This window comes from Rana temporaria, chromosome 1 (genome assembly GCF_905171775.1).
Source record: "Rana temporaria chromosome 1, aRanTem1.1, whole genome shotgun sequence".
Classification (NCBI taxonomy): domain Eukaryota; kingdom Metazoa; phylum Chordata; class Amphibia; order Anura; family Ranidae; genus Rana; species Rana temporaria.
The window spans coordinates 410,452,401-410,471,253 of record NC_053489.1 but is presented as its reverse complement, the minus strand read 5'-3'; the positions used below and the strand labels follow the sequence as shown (position 1 = coordinate 410,471,253).

The following is an 18,853-nucleotide window of genomic DNA, read 5'->3' as shown; positions in this document are numbered from 1 at the left end:
TATCATGGCGACTGGCGATTCTCATCCTATGCTGTTCATCTCTCTGCCCCCTGTGAAGTCATTCACAGCCGCTCTCGGACTGACGATGAAGCCTGGAGAGCAGTACGGCGAGCTGCATTTAAAAGACAGGAAAAACCCCCAAGGGATAGGCAATGATGACATTACAGAGCTTTTATAATACCACACCTGTACAATATCAATGCTGTTTAACCATCATTTTGCCTGCGGCCCTGGCACAAAGGGCAGTTTTTAGAATAATTTACCACCAGCATTCAGGGTCTTCCAATTCTATGAGAGACTGAACATGGAGGGGTAGGTTCGGCAGGGGGGGATGCAGCAAACAAATTACTTACCAACTGCAATCAACAGGTGGCTTGGAGCATGTTCAAAAAAGAACACCTTAGTTGGGGGAGGGGCTGTCTTTTATTTAGCTAAGAACAGGTGTGCTTTGGGGCTCCAGAGGAGGTATTAAACCGTTGTGTACTGACGTGAGTTGGGCCAGGAAATATATATATATTTATTTCTATTTTTTTTTTTTTTGCAGGTGAAGTACATATTGCCACACAAATATACATAGATGATAATAAGTCCATCAATGATAGTATTATTGGAGTAATAGCAAGCACACATGATCCTGAAAAAGACATTCAGTCTGACAGTTGGCAATCAACCATACTACTTTACGCATCTGATGATAACAAAACGTCTACAGATATAACGTTTTTAACATTAAATTTCGCAAATTTCCCCAAATCAAAAGGTACGTTTTTCAGCTTTTTTTTAAGCAAGCCCTTTTAATGTTCTGTTTGTTGCACAACATTCTATGTCGCTCATGGTCTCCAATACCATCTTTACTCTGACAACACCCAAATGTATCTCTCTACCCCTCGGATCACTCTCCTCATGTATCACAAATTTACTAACAGACATATCAGCCAGGATGTCACACCATTTCCTCAAACTAATTCTATTCAAAACTGTGCTTATAATATTTCCTCCGCCACGTGCCTCTTTCCCTGTTTTCTCTATCAAGATCCATAGCAAAACTATCATCCCGTCCCCGCATGCCAATCACTGTCCAAATCTTGCTGCTTCAACCTAGGCAACATCTCCAAAATACGCCCCTTCTTAAACAATGACACCACAATGATCCTAGTTCACTCCTTGGTCATATCTCACCTCGACCCCCCCCCCCCCCCTTCAGTCCATCATACATGCTGCTGCCAGGCTCATCCAGCTTACCAACCGTTCTGTGTCTGCTACTCCCCTCTGTAAACCCCTCCACTGGCTTCCGCTCACCCAACAAATTAAATTCAAAATACAAAGCCATCCACAACTCTGCCCCAAGCTACATCACTAGCTTAATCTCAAAATACCAACCTAATTGTTTTGTTCATTCCTACCAAAACCTCCTGCTCTCTCCCTCATTACCTCCCCCCATGCTCGCCTCCAAGACTTTTCCAGAGCCTCTCCCATCCTATGGAACTCCCTACCCAAATCTTTCTGACTATCTTCTACTCTGTCCACTTTTAGATGATCCCTATAAACACTTATCTTCAGAGAGGCCTATTCTGTCCCCACCTAACAGCTATACTTTTATTTTCTCCATCAGCTCAACGCCCACATCTATTACCTTTTGTATCACTTGACCATCCCTCCTAGATTGTAAGCTCTAAAAAATGGGGCTCTCTGATTCCTCCTGTTTTAAATTGAATTGTAACTGTACTGTTTGCTCTCATGTTGTAAAGTGCTGCGCTAACTGTTAGCAGTATATAAATCCTGTATAATAATATTAAATATTGACACCATTTTTTACAAATCATTTCGCTTCAGCAGATCAGGTTCATATTTTAATGTGCAGATATAAAATGTTTCATGGCACTTACAGGCCCACTTGGCCTAGTGATGCCATTGAGTAACACAGTAAGCATTGTCCCCAGGCACCTTCTGCCTCCTAGACATCTTAACAGCCACATGGCTATAGTTTTACCCCTGCCTATATTCATTCACAGGTATATACATTTAAGTTTGATTACTTGGAATTCTGCTTCTGCTTAGAGAATCCTTTTTTTTCTATGAGTTTGAATAAGCCATAAAGCATGTCTCCAGAGGTAACAGTCTGTAGCATGACAGTCCGTAATACAAGATATAGGTCGTTGCATTGATCACACATTGATTCTAGCCATAAGAGGGCAGTGATGTACACTATGGCCCCCTGAGTCTACGTCATATGATTGCAGGCAGCTCTAGGCCCTCCTTCTCACCCAGGATAATTTTGTATTGCAACCCCTTCTCTTTCCTTTTCAGCAGTCAAGAACTATAAACATTCCCAAACTATTGGTGAATGGTTACCAATGGGAAGGAGGCACTGGTGAAACTGTGCAGTGACATTTGGGTTGGCACAGCCCCTGGTACCGCATTTATATATTTTTCTGTTTAAAGGAAAAGTATCGTGTTTGGTTTATATTTTCTCTATATATAATGGTCAGAACTATAAAAATAAATATAAAAAAAAACTTGTTGAAATTTACAAACACGTGAGTGATTTGTTTGCAGTGACTCATCCATTTTCAGATGGCTCTATTCAAAGTTTAAGCCAGACAACTGAAGATTAAAAGCAGGCAGCCCATGTTAAAATATCTCTTTAGCTAACCACAGTGCTCTGGGAATTTGTCAGCATAAAATGTAAAGCCTATCTCTGGGCAAATATATATTTTTTTTAATTGGGAAGTTAGCTAGTGGGGGGGGGCCTGACAAGAGATAAGCTTAAAAATAAAATGGACACAAATACATTATAGTCTCCTAGTCATGATAGAGACATGCTTAGGAGCCTTTAAGACAGGGGTGCCCAACCAGTGGCCCGGGGGCCACATGTGGCCCGCAGAGCCCTCTGATGTGGCCCGCGACCTCCTGCTCTGGGATGGCTTTTTGGCAAGCCCAGATCGCTGATCGTCGATCCGTCATTCCAGAGCATCAGTGTTGTGAATGAAGCCGATGGTAGAGTAAGCAAGCGGTTGCGGAGCAGAGCCGCATAAGCTGATGCTTCCTGTATAGCACCAGCTCCTGTCACAGGTGGAGTGATACCAAATCGGGGCATATCTATTCTGCAGTGGTTACTGGGCTGCTTTCAAACTGATCTGCAGGTGCACCGCCTACCTCCAATCCGATCAGCTATATAAACCAGAAGGGGATCCATCACCTTCCACATGGGTGGATCGGATCGAAGGGCCCATAGAGTAGAGTGGACTGTGTTTGTGTCTGCTCTTCATATGAAGAGTGGACACAGACCTGTCATCCGCCCGCTCCCCTCATTGTGGCCCGCGACCGGTTACCAAGTCACTTAAGTGGCCCTCGCTCTTCAAAGGTTGGGCATCCCTGCTTTAAGATATCTTTTTGTATAGTTTGTTCATTAGATTTAGAGTGGGGACTGGATGCCGTCAGCTGCTATTGTACTCTTGCTGGGCAGCTAATGTGTACCTGTGCCTTTAAGGCCAGGCCATAGATGGTTTGAATCTAGGTCAGTTCAGCAGGAACCAGCTGAGATTTGAACCAAGGAAGGGCAGGCTGAATGTACCAAGTGGATCAACTAATCAAGTTGGGTACAACCAGCCTGCCAGATTTTGCATGCAATTATCGCTAGCAGCTGGTATACTGTAGCTGATAGCAATAATGATTGCCTTCTCCCGATGGAGCCGGCTTCACTGATGGCTCGACAGAAGAGATTCCCCTGTCAACACTGTCTGTGTTGATGAGAGAATGCCGTGGTTTGCAGGACAGAAATTCGCTCTGTGTATGGCTGGCTTTAAGAGGAGTGGGATCCCTTCAGGCATACCTGCCCTTAATTTATCCACTGCTATGTATTTTCCAATATGGAGACTTTCAAATATAGTGTTAAGACCGCACTTTATGGAGGAGCCTTGGCGAGGCTCTGCAGCTTCCATGTATGCAACTAAAACCTCTGTTTTACTGTGAGTTGTTAGTCAAATAGTTTTTTTTGTTTTATTTGTGTTTTTTTTTTGCAGGTTAGCTAGTAAGTGTGCTAGGAAATGTTATGTATGTTTGTGATTTGCAAAGCCCTCCCATGTGTATCTTACTGCAAAGGCTAGTTATAAATTGGGGTGGAACAAATAAAAAAGGCCTCCTAGATATTGAGAAACTGGTTCATCTTCTTTACTGTGCCATATTCACTCCTTTATCTGTTTAATGATCGGAATGTGCTCATAAAATTAAGGTCATTGAACCTACTCTGGGACACTGAAGAATGCATGCAGGCTAACAAGAGGTGATAATGTAGTGCAGATATGTAAGATACAGTTTTCAGGGTCAGGAAATCCTTATTAATGTGGCATTTCTCAGGTATGACCCTTAGGTCTTTAACCTAAGAGTCAGTGACCCTTGAGTTCTATTTCTCCTTGAATACTGAAAGGAAAATATGCGAAACAAAGAAAACATACAGTATGAATGCAGCCTATACAATAGTTATTGTTTAATAATCATTATATAACAAATCTAGCAGTATATATTGCACAAATTCGCTACATATCATTTACCATACAAACCAAATTTATCTCTTACCATTTCAGATCTTTTGTATGTAATATATTACATTGATAATGCATTAACAAACCCATTTCTGGAATGGCAAAAGGTTGGAAGTCCAGACTTCCCAACTGCGAAAGAATTTAAACAAATACGTGATTCAGAGGTAAGATAATCTGATTCTAAAATGTTATTTAATATTTTCATAAGCTTATTTTAACTGTGTGTTTGTATGTATGTATACATCTATATCTATATCTAGATATCTATATATATCTATCTATCTATCTATCTATCTATATATATATATATATATATATATATATATATATATATATATATATATATATATATAGAGAGAGAGAGAGAGAGAGAGAGAGAGAGAGAGAGAGAGAGAGAGAGAGAGAGAGAGAGAGAGAGAGAGAGAGAGAGAGATCTACAGGAATATCTAGATATATATAAATAGCTATTGATATATACATTTATATGCAGGGCTGGCACTACCAAGGTCGGAGCTGGCCTAGAGCGCACATCAGTAGGGGGTGCTGCACCGGTGTGCCCCTGGCGTGTTAAGCAAGCACGCCAGCCCCATTACCGCCAGTGTTTTGCCCTGTTTCCTCCCTCCGCAACTCACTCACTTCCCCTCCTTTCCAGTGATGTCCAGGGCTGCGCGTGCACTCTGCAGGATCAGAGCGCACTCCTGCCGGGACAACACTGCCAACATCCCCATGCAAAGTACATGGTGAGTCCATAATATTTCTCAGAATTGAGTGATTTCATATTTCTTTCCTCTGCTTGATCTGCAAAAACAGTTGCAGCTGCCTACAGTTTTCTTTCTTTTTGTCAGGAACTTTGAATCAGACTGAAACAGAAGTGCAGTAAAAATCACACTTTTTAATAAAATGGTAAAATGATACAAACAGAGCAAACGTAGTCAAAACAGGGTTTGATAGACAGGGGGATGTAGTGGCGCTTGCAAATACTAAAAACCGACAATAATTTAAAACAATAAAATATTCTAAACAATGATTCCTAAAGTATGAGAGTGAGTCCGTCCTCTACTGGGGTAAAAATGTGTAACACTCGAGGTCTATGCCCAAAGAATACCATCCAACATCAATAATTAGATGTGGAAGGAACTGCGAGTGAATAAATAATGAAATCCAATGGATAAAAGTGCCTGACTGGCCGCACAGTGTACATGGGATAATAATCCTTTTTTAAAAAATATGTGTCATAAATCCTTAAAGTGCTTGATGAAAAACAAGTGCAAAGTGCTAATAATTAAAACAATAATAGCAGTGAATGAAAGCTCCAGCTCTCCTGGAAAGTAGTGGTTAATTACTAATTAGCAAACACATGCAGGAAAAAGCAACAACTGAAAAGAAGTCCAAAAATGCAAGTGTCCTAAAAACCTAAACGGTTCAATCATAAAACTGTTGTTTTTCTGTGCAATGAAAAAGATATAATAATATAATAATAAAATAAAAAATAAAATAAAAAAATAAAAAAATAAAAAAATCATAAATAATAGTCCAAAAACAGATAGTACAATATCACTGCAGGATTAGTGATAGTGAATAAAACTATATCCAGTGCACAATCAAGTGATAATGAAATATTAAAAATAAAGTCCAAAGTGCAAAGTGCATCTGTGCTCCATTCAACAATTCAGATGATCAGTGGTTAATTCAGTGAAGACTTGTTACATTGTGCTCATTCAATGAAGACTTGTTACATTGTGCTCATATGTCTGTGAATCAAACCAGTCCGATTTTCCTCAGTGTGGGGATTATTTTTACCAGCCTCTTACCTTCTTGAGGCTTTTACCAAGCCTGTAACAGGAGCTGCTCTGCAGTCACATAAATACAATCCAGGATCCAAAGACGGCTCACACTCCTCCCCATTCAGGCTCTCAAAAAGAAACACAGGAATGCCTCCATAGCATAAAACCACAGGATATCAGTTTAATAAAGAAAAACGAATACACTCACAAACATTGCTGTGTTAAACAGCGTGTGTACAATCGAGTGTCACCGCTCTGCGGCCGCAAAGCAGGTGACTTCACCAGCAAGCCCTCTGTGTCCTCCTCACGCGTATCGCGACAGCCCTACGTCGCTTAATCATAGGATCCTATGATTAAGCGACGTAGGGCTGTCGCGATACGCGTGAGGAGGACACAGAGGGCTTGCTGGTGAAGTCACCTGCTTTGCGGCCGCAGAGCGGTGACACTCGATTGTACACACGCTGTTTAACACAGCAATGTTTGTGAGTGTATTCGTTTTTCTTTATTAAACTGATATCCTGTGGTTTTATGCTATGGAGGCATTCCTGTGTTTCTTTTTGAGAGCCTGAATGGGGAGGAGTGTGAGCCGTCTTTGGATCCTGGATTGTATTTATGTGACTGCAGAGCAGCTCCTGTTACAGGCTTGGTAAAAGCCTCAAGAAGGTAAGAGGCTGGTAAAAATAATCCCCACACTGAGGAAAATCGGGCTGGTTTGATTCACAGACATATGAGCACAATGTAACAAGTCTTCATTGAATGAGCACAATGTAACAAGTCTTCACTGAATTAACCACTGATCATCTGAATTGTTGAATGGAGCACAGATGCACTTTGCACTTTGGACTTTATTTTTAATATTTCATTATCACTTGATTGTGCACTGGATATAGTTTTATTCACTATCACTAATCCTGCAGTGATATTGTACTATCTGTTTTTGGACTATTATTTATGATTTTTTTATTTTTTTATTTTTTTATTTTATTTTTTATTTTATTATTATATTATTATATCTTTTTCATTGCACAGAAAAACAACAGTTTTATGATTGAACCGTTTAGGTTTTTAGGACACTTGCATTTTTGGACTTCTTTTCAGTTGTTGCTTTTTCCTGCATGTGTTTGCTAATTAGTAATTAACCACTACTTTCCAGGAGAGCTGGAGCTTTCATTCACTGCTATTATTGTTTTAATTATTAGCACTTTGCACTTGTTTTTCATCAAGCACTTTAAGGATTTATGACACATATTTTTAAAAAAAGGATTATTATCCCATGTACACTGTGCGGCCAGTCAGGCACTTTTATCCATTGGATTTCATTATTTATTCACTCGCAGTTCCTTCCACATCTAATTATTGATGTTGGATGGTATTCTTTGGGCATAGACCTCGAGTGTTACACATTTTTACCCCAGTAGAGGACGGACTCACTCTCATACTTTAGGAATCATTGTTTAGAATATTTTATTGTTTTAAATTATTGTCGGTTTTTAGTATTTGCAAGCGCCACTACATCCCCCTGTCTATCATATGCTGTCAGTGCGTGAGCACTATTAGTTGTGGCTGCTGCTTGATTGTAACTTTTAATTTATTTGTACCACTATATATATTTTTTCCCGGGTTAGGCTGGTTTGCGCATTAGTTCCCCCCTTGTTTTATACTGAACAAAACAGGGTTTGGTAATCAGACCGGGAAGTAGGAACAACCCAGTGAAACAGGAATCTATAAATCGGCATAGTAGAGGCAGTAAACAGGATCAGGAACCAGAAGGGAAGTCAGCCAGGCAAAAGTCTTTAATGGGAAAACACAGCAGAGAGAATCCGGATATGTTGACCAGGCGAAGGCACAGGAATTCTGACCAGGTAGTTTAAATAGCCAGCAGGGCTAGCTGACGAGCAGGAAATGAAGACCAGGTGAGTCACTGTAGAATGAAGAGTACTGTTAATTAACTGACAGCTGAGCACAGAGCTCTGAAAAGGAAGGGCTGAGCCCAGCCCTGACACTTTTTTTTCTCAGTGTTTCTAAAAGCCAGACGGTTGTAATGTTAAATGAAAATAGTTTTGAGGCACTCTGTAATTAGTTTTTATTCTACACAATTAAACAATTGAATGAACATTTTCCAAGAGTGGTGATGCCATAATTATTGCCAGGAGTTGTACTACTCTAGCCTGCCCATAAACTACCCTAGCCTGCCCATATACTACCCTGACCCATCCATATGCTACCCTAGCCTGCCTATATACTACCCTAGTCTGTCTGTATACTACCCTAGCCTTTCCATATACCTGCGGACCACGGCTGGCACGAGGAAGCGAGCCAGTGCCACCACTATCTGTCTTTAGGCCGGGTCCAGAGGTGCAGATGCGGGCCTGTGGACCATGACTAAAGAAATATGTAGAGAGGCACCACAAAAATCTCCACTGTGTACATGGGTAGGGCAAAGGGGCGGAGTCGGGGGTGGAGTTAACGGGGGCACAAAATTAGGTTTTACTTGGGGTGTCAAAAATCCATGTACCAGCCCTGTATATATGTATACAGTGTGTGTGTGTAGGTGTATGTGTGTATATATACAGTAATACCTCAGATTGCGAGTAACGTGGTTCACAAGCGTTTTGCAATACAAGCTATTACGAGCTATTATTTTTTTAAATCTTGACTCGGTTTGGGAGTGTTGCCTCACAAGACGAGCAGGATTCAAGCCAATGGGGTGTGCAGTACTGCATTTAGCCAGAGGTACGAGGGCGCCGGTGACGTTCGGAGCAGCTCAGAGCCGCTCTGAGACACTTGGAAACACTCCATTGCCGAGTGTCTCCGAGTGCATCTGAGCGTTTTCTGAGTGTTTCCGAGTGTCTCCGGCGCCCTCCCCCCACCTCTGGCCACATGCGTTACTGTATACAATAGCAGTCACTGTGGAACGAATTATCTAAATTTCCATTGACTCTTATGGGGAAACTCACTTTGATATACAAGTGCTTTAGATTACAAGCATTCTACTGGAATGAATTATGCTTGTAATCCAAGTTACCACTGTGTATGTGTGTGTGTATGTATATATATATATATATATATATATATATATATATATATATATATATACATACATATATACACACACACACCTAGGCCCGGATTCACGTAGCACTTACGCCGACGTATCTCGAGATACGCCGCGTAAGTGCACAGATGCGCCGTCATATCTATGCGCCTGACTTTGAAAGCAAGACACGCCTGAAATTAGGCTTCTTCCGACCGACGTAAGTTTCCTATGCCGTCGTATCGTGGGCGCATATTTACACTGGCCACAAGGGGCGCTCCCATTGATTTACGCTTCGAATATGCAAATGACTGAGATACGCCGATTCACGAACGTACTTGCGCCCGTCGCAGTAAGATACGCGGTGTACGTAAGTCGTACGTCCGGCGTAATGTTATGCCTCATAAAGCAGGTGTAATTCAGCAGCATCAATGCACCAGGGAACACAGCCGTCGTATTTTACGTCGTCTACGTAGTACGTGAATAGGGCTGGGCGTTCGTTCCGACGTGATTCTGAGCAAGTGCATTGGGAAGCGTCCACGGGACGGTGCATTCGCCGTTCGTTCGGCCCATCATTTGCATGGGGTCACTGTTCATTTAAATGGATCACGCCCACTTCCACCTACTTTGAATTAGGCCGGCTTACGCCTAGGAATTTACGTTACGCCGGTGCAACGTTGGGAGCATTTCCTTTGTGAATACTGTCCTCACCGCTCTGCGCTACGTCGGCGTAGCGTATATTCGATACGCTACGCCGGCATAACTATGCGCCGAGGTATGTGAATCCGGGCCATAGTATATATACCATTTATTTATCACAGATGCTTATATAGCGCTATCATTTTACGCAGCGCTTTACATAAATATTCGCATCAGTCGCTACCCTCAAGGAGCTAGAATCTAAAGTCCCTAACTCATATTCATACATACATATACTAGGGCCAATTTAGACAGGTGCCAATTAACTTGCTAGCATGTCTTTGGGAAAAAAAATATATAAATATATATATATTCATTGTGATTGTTGGCATCTTTCCCTCATTTTTTTCATTGGCAGCAAGGAAGATTGGGCAGGTTGCACTTTCAAAAAGCTAAATGGCACTTGTTAGTGGAAATGGCATTATTCCTAAATGGCCTGATCCTTGACAAAGGTACTTGAATGGAGTATGTTCATGAAACAAAAATGCAAGAAGCCAATGCAGACTTTTCATTGTTACAATTAGGGGTGAGCTTCGTGTTCGAGTCAAACCCATGTTCGACTCGAACATCGTATGTTCGACCGTTCGTCGAAATATGAACGTTACGGGCCGTTCGCGCCAAATTCGAGTGGCGCGTCACGGCCCATAATTCACTGAGGCATCGCAGTGCATTGCTGGCTGATGATTGGCCAAGCATGCACTATGACCCGCATGCTTGGCCAATCGGAGAGCAAAAAACGGAGAGCCATAATTGGCCAAAGCCAGGGTGGAAATGCTACTACTGGTTGTGACACACCTCTCTCCTCCACCCCCTCCTCTTCTTCTTCCTCTGTGGCCTCTTCCTGTGCTGATGTGTCCTCGGAACCAGCGGTGCCCCGTAGACGTTCAAGGGGCTACGCAGGTACGCAGGCAAAGAGATGTCATGCGGTGCTTGAGCTGGTGTGCTTGGGGGACAGGAGCCACACTTGGCCAGAGGTTCTGTCAGCTCTGCAAGGGCAGGCTCAGAGATGGTTGATGCCACGCCAGCTTAAGCCAGGAATGGTGGTTTGCGACAATGGCACCAACCTCCTCTCCGCCCTGTGACAGGGACAACTGACCCATGTGCCCTGTTTTGCTCATGTCCTTAATTTGGTGGTGCAGCGATTCTTGGGCAGGTACCCGGGCTTACAGGATGTCCTGAAGCAGGCCAGGAAAGTCTGTGTGCATTTCCGATGGTCATATAATGCCAGTGCTCGGCTCAGACCTCCAAAGGGAATACAACCTGCCCAAGAACCACCTAATCTGTGACATGCCCACCAGGTGGAACTCTACGTTGGCCATGCTGCAGCGGCTGCACACGCACCCATCAATGAGTATATGTGCCAATATGGCAGCAGAACTGGGTCAGGGGAGCTTTTTTCCCCACGCCAGTGGGCCATGATCAGGAAAGCATGCACTGTCCTGTCACCATTTGAGGAGGCCATAAGGATGGTGAGCAGTGACAGTGCATGCATCAGAGAGACTGTCCCTCTTATTGTTGGAGCACACGCTGTGTGGAATAATGGACAGGACCCTTGAGGCAGAACAGAGGGAGGAAGAGAAGGACTTCCTTACCTTTTAAGGCCCCCTTTATCCAGACAGTGTTCCTGCTTGCCCGCCTATCACACAGGAAGAGGACGAGGAGGAGGAGGATTGTGTCAGCATGGAGGTGGAGCCTAGCACTCAGCATCAGCAGCAGTCTTCAAGGGATCAGTTACAGTCCCAAGGAACCCATGGACTTGTACGTGGCTGGGATGAGGTGGCTGCGGATCCTGACGTCCTCAGTGACCCAGGGGACTCCGCACCGAATGCCTCAGCAAACCTACGTTGTATGGCCTCCCTGATCCTGCAAAGCCTGCGGAAGGATCCTCGTATTCGTGCTATCAAGGAGAGGGATCATTACTGGCTGGCAACTCTCCTTGATCCACGTTACAAGAATAAGGTTGCGGACCTTATCTTGCCGACGCAGAGGGAGCAGAAGATGAAACATCTTCGGGAGGCCTTGCAGAAAGGTCTGTGCAACGCGTTCCCAGAGACTGGGGGGTTACAAAATCCAAGTCCTGGACAACGTGTTGCTGAGGCTTCGGTCAGTCGCAGAAATAGCGGTGGAGAAGGTGGCCGTCTGACCGATGCCTTCAGACAATTTTTTAGTCCGCAGCCCCAAGGTATGACCGGTTCCAGCAACCATCGCCAGCGTCTGTTTTACATGGTGCCGGAATACCTAGGGGCAAGATCAGACTTGGACACCTTTCCCACCGAAAATCCTCTGGCTTACTGGGTCTTGAGGATGGATCACTTTCCAGAGCTTGCACAGTACGCAATTGAGCTACTGGCTTGTCCTGCATCCAGCGTTCTTTCAGAACGCACATTCAGTGCTGCTGGAGGCTTTGTAACCGATCACAGGGTGCGCCTCTCCACCGACTCGGTCGATCGACTGACCTTCATAAAAATTAATCAGGCTTGGATCACCACCCAATGCTGATGTAACTGAGTAATTTTTTTTTAAATGTCAGATCCCTTCAAGACTACCTATGCTGATGCTGAGTGACTATCCTGTTATGCTGATTGACTATCCTTTTCCTTCTCAATGATCATGCCAATAGCTTGTAAGAACATTTTTGGTTCTGGGCCAATTTTTCTGCCCCTGTTTAACAGGGGCGTGTAATTACAATTTTTGATGCAATACTTTGCAGCGGGCTCATTCCTGCGCTACAACTAGAGTATCTGTGAGGGGTTGCAGTGTTGTGGCACCAGCACCACCACCACCAACTAAGGCCCAATTTGTCTGCCCCTGTTCAACAGGGGCATGTAATTACAATTCTTGATCTAATATTTCACAGCAGGGCCCATTCCTGTGCCCACCAAGAGTAACTGTGAGGGCTTACAGAGTTGTGGCACCAGCACCACCACCAACTAAGGCCCAATTTTTCTGCCCCTGTTCAACAGGGGCATGTAATACAATTCTTGATCTATTATTTCACAGCAGGGCCCATTCCTGTGCCCACCAAGAGTAACTGTGAGGGCCTACAGAGTTGTGGCACCAGTGCCAGCACCAAAGGCCCAATTTTTCTACCACTGTTCAACAATGGCATGTAATTACAATTCTTAATATAATAGTTCACACAGCAGGGCGTTCCAGCGCCCACCAAGACTAACTGTGAGGGCTTACAGTGTTGTGGCAACACCAACACCTAGGGCCCAAATTTCTGCAGAGTATATACGGCAGGCCCCTACTTTCAAACATCCAACTTACAAACGACTCCTACTTGCAAACGTAAGGAGACAACAGGAAGTGAGAGGAAATCTACCCCTAGGAAGTGAAATTCTCTTCTGTAAGAGGTGTCTCCTGTCCACTGATGCTTTATCACCAATCCTTGTTTCACTAAAAAAAACAAATTTTCAAAACATCATTTGTCATTGGGACAGAAAGTGAATTGCAATCTTCTGAACAGATGCACACAGACAGCAAAACAAATGTTTACAGGAGTTATAACTCTTCTCTATGTTTTCAGAAAAGCTTAAAAATAGATTTTATGGCTGGAGCTACACTTTAAAAAAAGTACCAGTTCAAAATTACAAACAGATTCTACTTAACAACAAACCTACAGTGCCTGTCTTGTTTGCACCGCCTGTATAATGCTGTTCAAAGTATATAGGGCCAAAGGATCTTGTAATGACCTGGGGGGAGTGGGGGGGGGAAACCATGCTATTTTTCTCAATGATTTTCATCCATATTGCAGGGACCAGACATTACATTAAAGCCGCAAGCAGTTTTAAATGACTTTTTTTCTTATAGTAATAGGGACAGTTCTAAACACGTGCCACCTCACAGGCATACTTTAGACACCCAGCAGGTATGATATTTAAAGGAATTTTTCATTTTTTTTTTCACTTTAAGCATCATTAAAATCACTGCTTCAGAAAAAACTACAGTTTTTAAAACTTTTTTTTCCATTGATACATGTTCCCTGGGGCAAGACCTGGGTTCTCAAACCCGTTTTCCGACAATAACTTGCATATTAGGCTTTAAAATGAGCACTTTTGAATTCGAACGTTTAAGTCCCATTGACGTCAATGGGGTTCTAAATGTTTGCGCGAACGTTCTGTCCGTTCGAAGGTTCTGGTGCAAACCGAACAGGGGGGTGTTCGGCTCATCCCTAGTTACAATAGCTGTTGCTTAGCTGATGCTATGTGTTCAGTGCTTGTAACTCAGGAATGCTAATTTTACTCGTCATGTGTTGCATGCTTGTTTAGTGTCTGTGAGGGGTTTTAAAGAAAACACAGCTGTGAAAATATGGAAACCAACAATGTCAGTCCCCATATTTTCTCACAACACAAGTAATTTTTTTCATACATTAACCTATGTAAAACATTTGCATACTAATTTTATTTTGTTCAAAGGACCCAATCATGGAAGAGCCAACTGCATTCCCCAAAAAAGGTCATATGATTCTGAAAGTAAAACTTCCAGTACCATCTGTGCTTCTTATTCACATATGTGAACAACCTCAATCTCCGCCTGGAAGGGTAAGTAGGAAAGTTGTATATTGGGATAACTTACAACAGAGTACAGAGATTTAGTGGAATAGGCTTTTGGCTATTTTGCTATCAATATTCATGTGTACAAGTATTTTATACAAGTGTATTTCTCAAGTGGTATGATAATTTTATTATGGTGAGCTTGCTCCTGGTCTGGTTAGTAGACACATCTTAGGTAGTTCTATAAAGAAGATTTGAATCATATCCTTTATGGTCATCACATCCATCTGCACTGCCTACTCCTTCCTATTGGACAGCAATGATATATTGGCAGTGAAGACAGCACATACCATTTTGAGACTAAATGGTCAGAAGAATGTGGATGATGGTGCAGCTCATATATTATCAACATGTAGTGAATCATCTTCATAATACGTTCTAGTTAAAGTAAGTCTAAATATTGTATTTTTTTCTCCTAAGGTCACCCATCTTCGTATCATTCCACTTTTTAGTGGGCAGGTATCAGTTGTTTGGAGTGATGAGCTGGTAATATCCAGGTAAATAGATAGTTATAACCTTTTACAGATTTTATCTCCATTCAGGTTGATACTCTTAGTAGCCCAACTTTTCAGTCGATTACAATTAATCCTTCTTTTTAATGGTCCTAGAGTTAACATAGTACATCTTATACCCAATGTCTTTGGTAGTAGGTAAACTTTCTGCAACAATCAATGGCTAATACAGTACAATATTCTGCTTTTGGAAAAATTATGCCAGTCCTGTGTACCGAAAGTGAAATGATACACTAACAATGTGCACTTTTTTGATATCTGGAAAACACATCCAACTGTTCCTGGGTAAAATGGGTTTCATTCTTTGAAAAAGCAAAGATGATGTTCTCATAAAACATTTTCTCTTTAGCGTTTACACGTGATGTGATTGATTTATGTGAATCAGTGCAAAAGCAAGTATGTCTGCCTGCCTGCACTTAAGTTGGGTATACACATACACATTTTAGTACGTGTGTACTGCTGTCTGTTCAACTGAAGCTGCTCAAAACATCTGGCTTCTGTGGAATGGTCATGCTGGAAAACCAGCATTCAGTCAGCACCTGCAGCCAATGAAAAAGACGCAGTGTGCGCCTGGCCATGAACCTGCAAGCTGTCATGGCCGAGTGCCCACAGTATCAATGGAGGCACCAAGAGGAGGAGGGGGAGAGGAGCAGGGCTCCGTGTGGCTGCATCACTGGACCTTGAAACAGGTAAGTGTCTGTTTATTGAAAGTCAGCAGCTAAACTTTTTGTAGCTGCTGACTTTTAATAAACAAAAACAGCCTGGAACTCCGCTTTAACTTGAATCTGTTTGTAAGTAGGAACAAGTACGTTTTTTAAGTGTAGCTTTTTGGATAGCATAGGGAAGGATTAACACCCCTGTAACATTTGTTTTGCTGTCTGTGCCTCTGTTCTTAAGATCTCACCTCGTTATCTGTCCGAAAAAAATTCAGTTGTTGTGGAAACAAGGATTGTGTTAAAGCATCAATGGATGTACCTTTTTCCCATGATAACTATTACAGGAGTAAATTTCTCTTCCTAGGGGTAGATTTTCTCTCACTTCCTGCCATCCTCCGTTTGTAAGTAGGAGTCGTTTGTAAGTCGGATGTTTGTAACTAGGGGACCGCCTGTATATTAGAGCAGATTTAGATTCAGGGCACCTAAGTTGCTCAAGAAGAATCCTGAAACTGCATGCCAGGCACTTGATTTTTCATGCAAATATTGTATCAATATTTTAAAGCAAAACATGTTTACTGTTATACCTGAGCAAAAAAATTTATTCTGTAAAACTAGGCCTGGTTTTTACACATATTTTTCAACACTGCGCAGGCAGGAACGTGACAAACATTTACCAATTCAGCTTTCAGGTTAAAAAAAAGCAGCTTCCAATGCACCTTTACCTCTACAGCCTCCTTAAAGGATAGACCGCATAATCACTTACTGGTGACCTAGAAAGCAGTACATCTGACTCACTTATGCTAAACCAGGAAGTAGCAGGGTGATCTTACCGACTTGCAGAAGTGTGTATCACAAAAAATGGCTAGGCAGAATCATTTGCAGATAAAACATGTATCATGCAATTAAATTGTGTATATATACAGTATACTGTAACCATTTGTCTGCATTTTTTTTCATACACATACTACATCCTTCACTTTAAGGCAGGCCATACACTGTGTAAATTTGCACGATTCCCCCATCAACCCAGGCAGTGCTCATAGGTGAATCAACAATTGTCTTCTCCTAGCGAGGGGGGGCAGGGGAAGCCGTCCTCGTCGAGAGAAGTCAGTGATTATCACTAGCGGCTTTAGCGCCCGCTTGCGATAATCGCAAGCGAATCTGTCATGCTGGTTGCACCCAAGTTGATCGATCTTGATACATTCAGCCTGCCCATTAACGGTTCGAATCTCAGATATTTTTTGCTGAACCTGCTGAGATTCGAACTGAGTATGGCCGACCTAAGAATGAATTGAAATGCCTCACAAGTATTGTAAATTTATACATGTTGTCCTATAGCTGTTAATCTTCTGTTTACATCAAATAATAATTTATTTTTACGTATGCATTTTGGTGTATGTAAAAGTGTCATATGTTGTAATTGTAATACATTTATATTATGTAGATGTTTGAAAACATATGAAGTTGAATATTCATCAGATGGCCTAATCTTCAACCAGATAAATACAAGAAATATTATTTTTACTTTGTTCTTATATAGTCCAGGTAAGTTATATATTAATTTATGTGAACTATTTTCTGATTTAAAGGCTTACTGCTTCTTGTAACAAGAGCTGGATTGCCTTTTTTATTGTTGTAGCTGAGCTGCATACACATTTTTTGTCATATGGATAGAAACCATTGACAGAAACATATGAGCTAATCAACAGAAATTATGCATTCTTGTGCTTCCACAGTGGGTTGGAAGCCTTTCAGTACTAAACCTAGCAAAATATATTGGAGAACGTGTATATACGATATCACCATCTTAGCATGTCAGGACTCGTTATTCTCATGGGAGCACCTTTTTAGGCTAATAGAGAGGAGCCATGTAGAGACCATTCCAGTGTAGGAAAAAACAGTAATGATTGGACTAAAATGTTGTTCCCCAAGAACACTTGTTTGGGAATGCAGTGCACTGCATCATAAACACTATTATTATCCATTCTTCCTGATTAAAAAGCTGGTTAGGAAGACTAATAAGTAAAATGTATGGGCACCTGTACTAATTTCATAGAAAACCAATAATTATATGTTGTAATCACAAGTACAATAAAAAATCTGTACATCATTATCAGCCCCCAGAACTATTGACAATGCTCCAGTCATAGGGGAACAACAATAAGAGCATGTGCTTAAAGGAGAGTGTTTATTATTTTATAGTTTTAGCAGACACCTGAAAGTCTGCTGGACAAACAACCAGCCTGTCCATAGATGGATTGAAGTTTGTTCAGTTTTTGCTCATGATACGGACAAAATTCAACCGGTCTATAACCGGCCTAATGTTATTATTCACTAGTTGGAAAACAAGGATAAAATACTCTTCAATATTACTAAGCAATAATTAGAATCAAAAGATCAAGTTATTAGCTCTTATTAGACTTGTTATATAGCAATGGCTGCTGAATGTTCCATAATATAGACAACCGTTTCTTATTTTTATGATAAACTCACAAGTTGTAACAAGTTTTTTTTAAGAGTGACAAATATCCTTCTCTCTTCAGACACAGCCATAGTATCTGGATACTACAGAGTCCGTGCTGTTAACTTCTGGAACATACCAGGTCCCTACAGTCTTTCAGTGATGTACAGTTAGTTGAAAATAATGATCACAAAGCCTAAAGATTTTTGAAATGGTCTCTGATGCACTGTTTTGAATATTGTAAATCATATTTTTTAATTTGTGTAACTCGTCTCTAATTTTGTTAAATAAAATGTTCAGAAAAATCCATGAATGTGTGTTTTAAAGTAGATCTTTCCATTCCCCAAGGTTGTAAAGTGTTACCATCATAATCCACTCCATAAACTTCAAAACTTTCAAAGGTATTCCTCTCTCTTCCTTTTCCCAAGATTTGCAGACTAAGCTGTAGCCTAAGTTTTTAATTTCTTGCCAAATGTCAGCAGCTAAGCCCTCTCTCATGTCTAATTTTTAACCTCTCCCCTTAGTCACAGGGAGCAGTGACACTTGGCGGTTATTTACTAAAGGCAAATCCACTTTGCACTTGCTGTAGATCTGAGGGTAACATGCAAGT

General features: G+C 41.8%; 1 protein-coding gene across 1 annotated transcript in view; it reads left to right on the top strand.

Annotated features, from left to right (window-relative positions):
• The window catches only part of IDUA (alpha-L-iduronidase), a 205,583-nt gene extending 187,027 nt beyond the window's left edge, over positions 1 to 18,556 (top strand). The window contains exons 9-14 of the mRNA XM_040324363.1: positions 545 to 760; positions 4,584 to 4,705; positions 14,477 to 14,602; positions 15,035 to 15,111; positions 17,227 to 17,327; positions 18,326 to 18,556. Coding sequence (XP_040180297.1) covers positions 545 to 760; positions 4,584 to 4,705; positions 14,477 to 14,602; positions 15,035 to 15,111; positions 17,227 to 17,327; positions 18,326 to 18,417 — 734 coding nt within the window. The 3' untranslated portion in view covers positions 18,418 to 18,556. The remainder of the gene's footprint in view (positions 1 to 544; positions 761 to 4,583; positions 4,706 to 14,476; positions 14,603 to 15,034; positions 15,112 to 17,226; positions 17,328 to 18,325) is intronic.
• Positions 18,557 to 18,853: the final 297 nt, after the last annotated feature.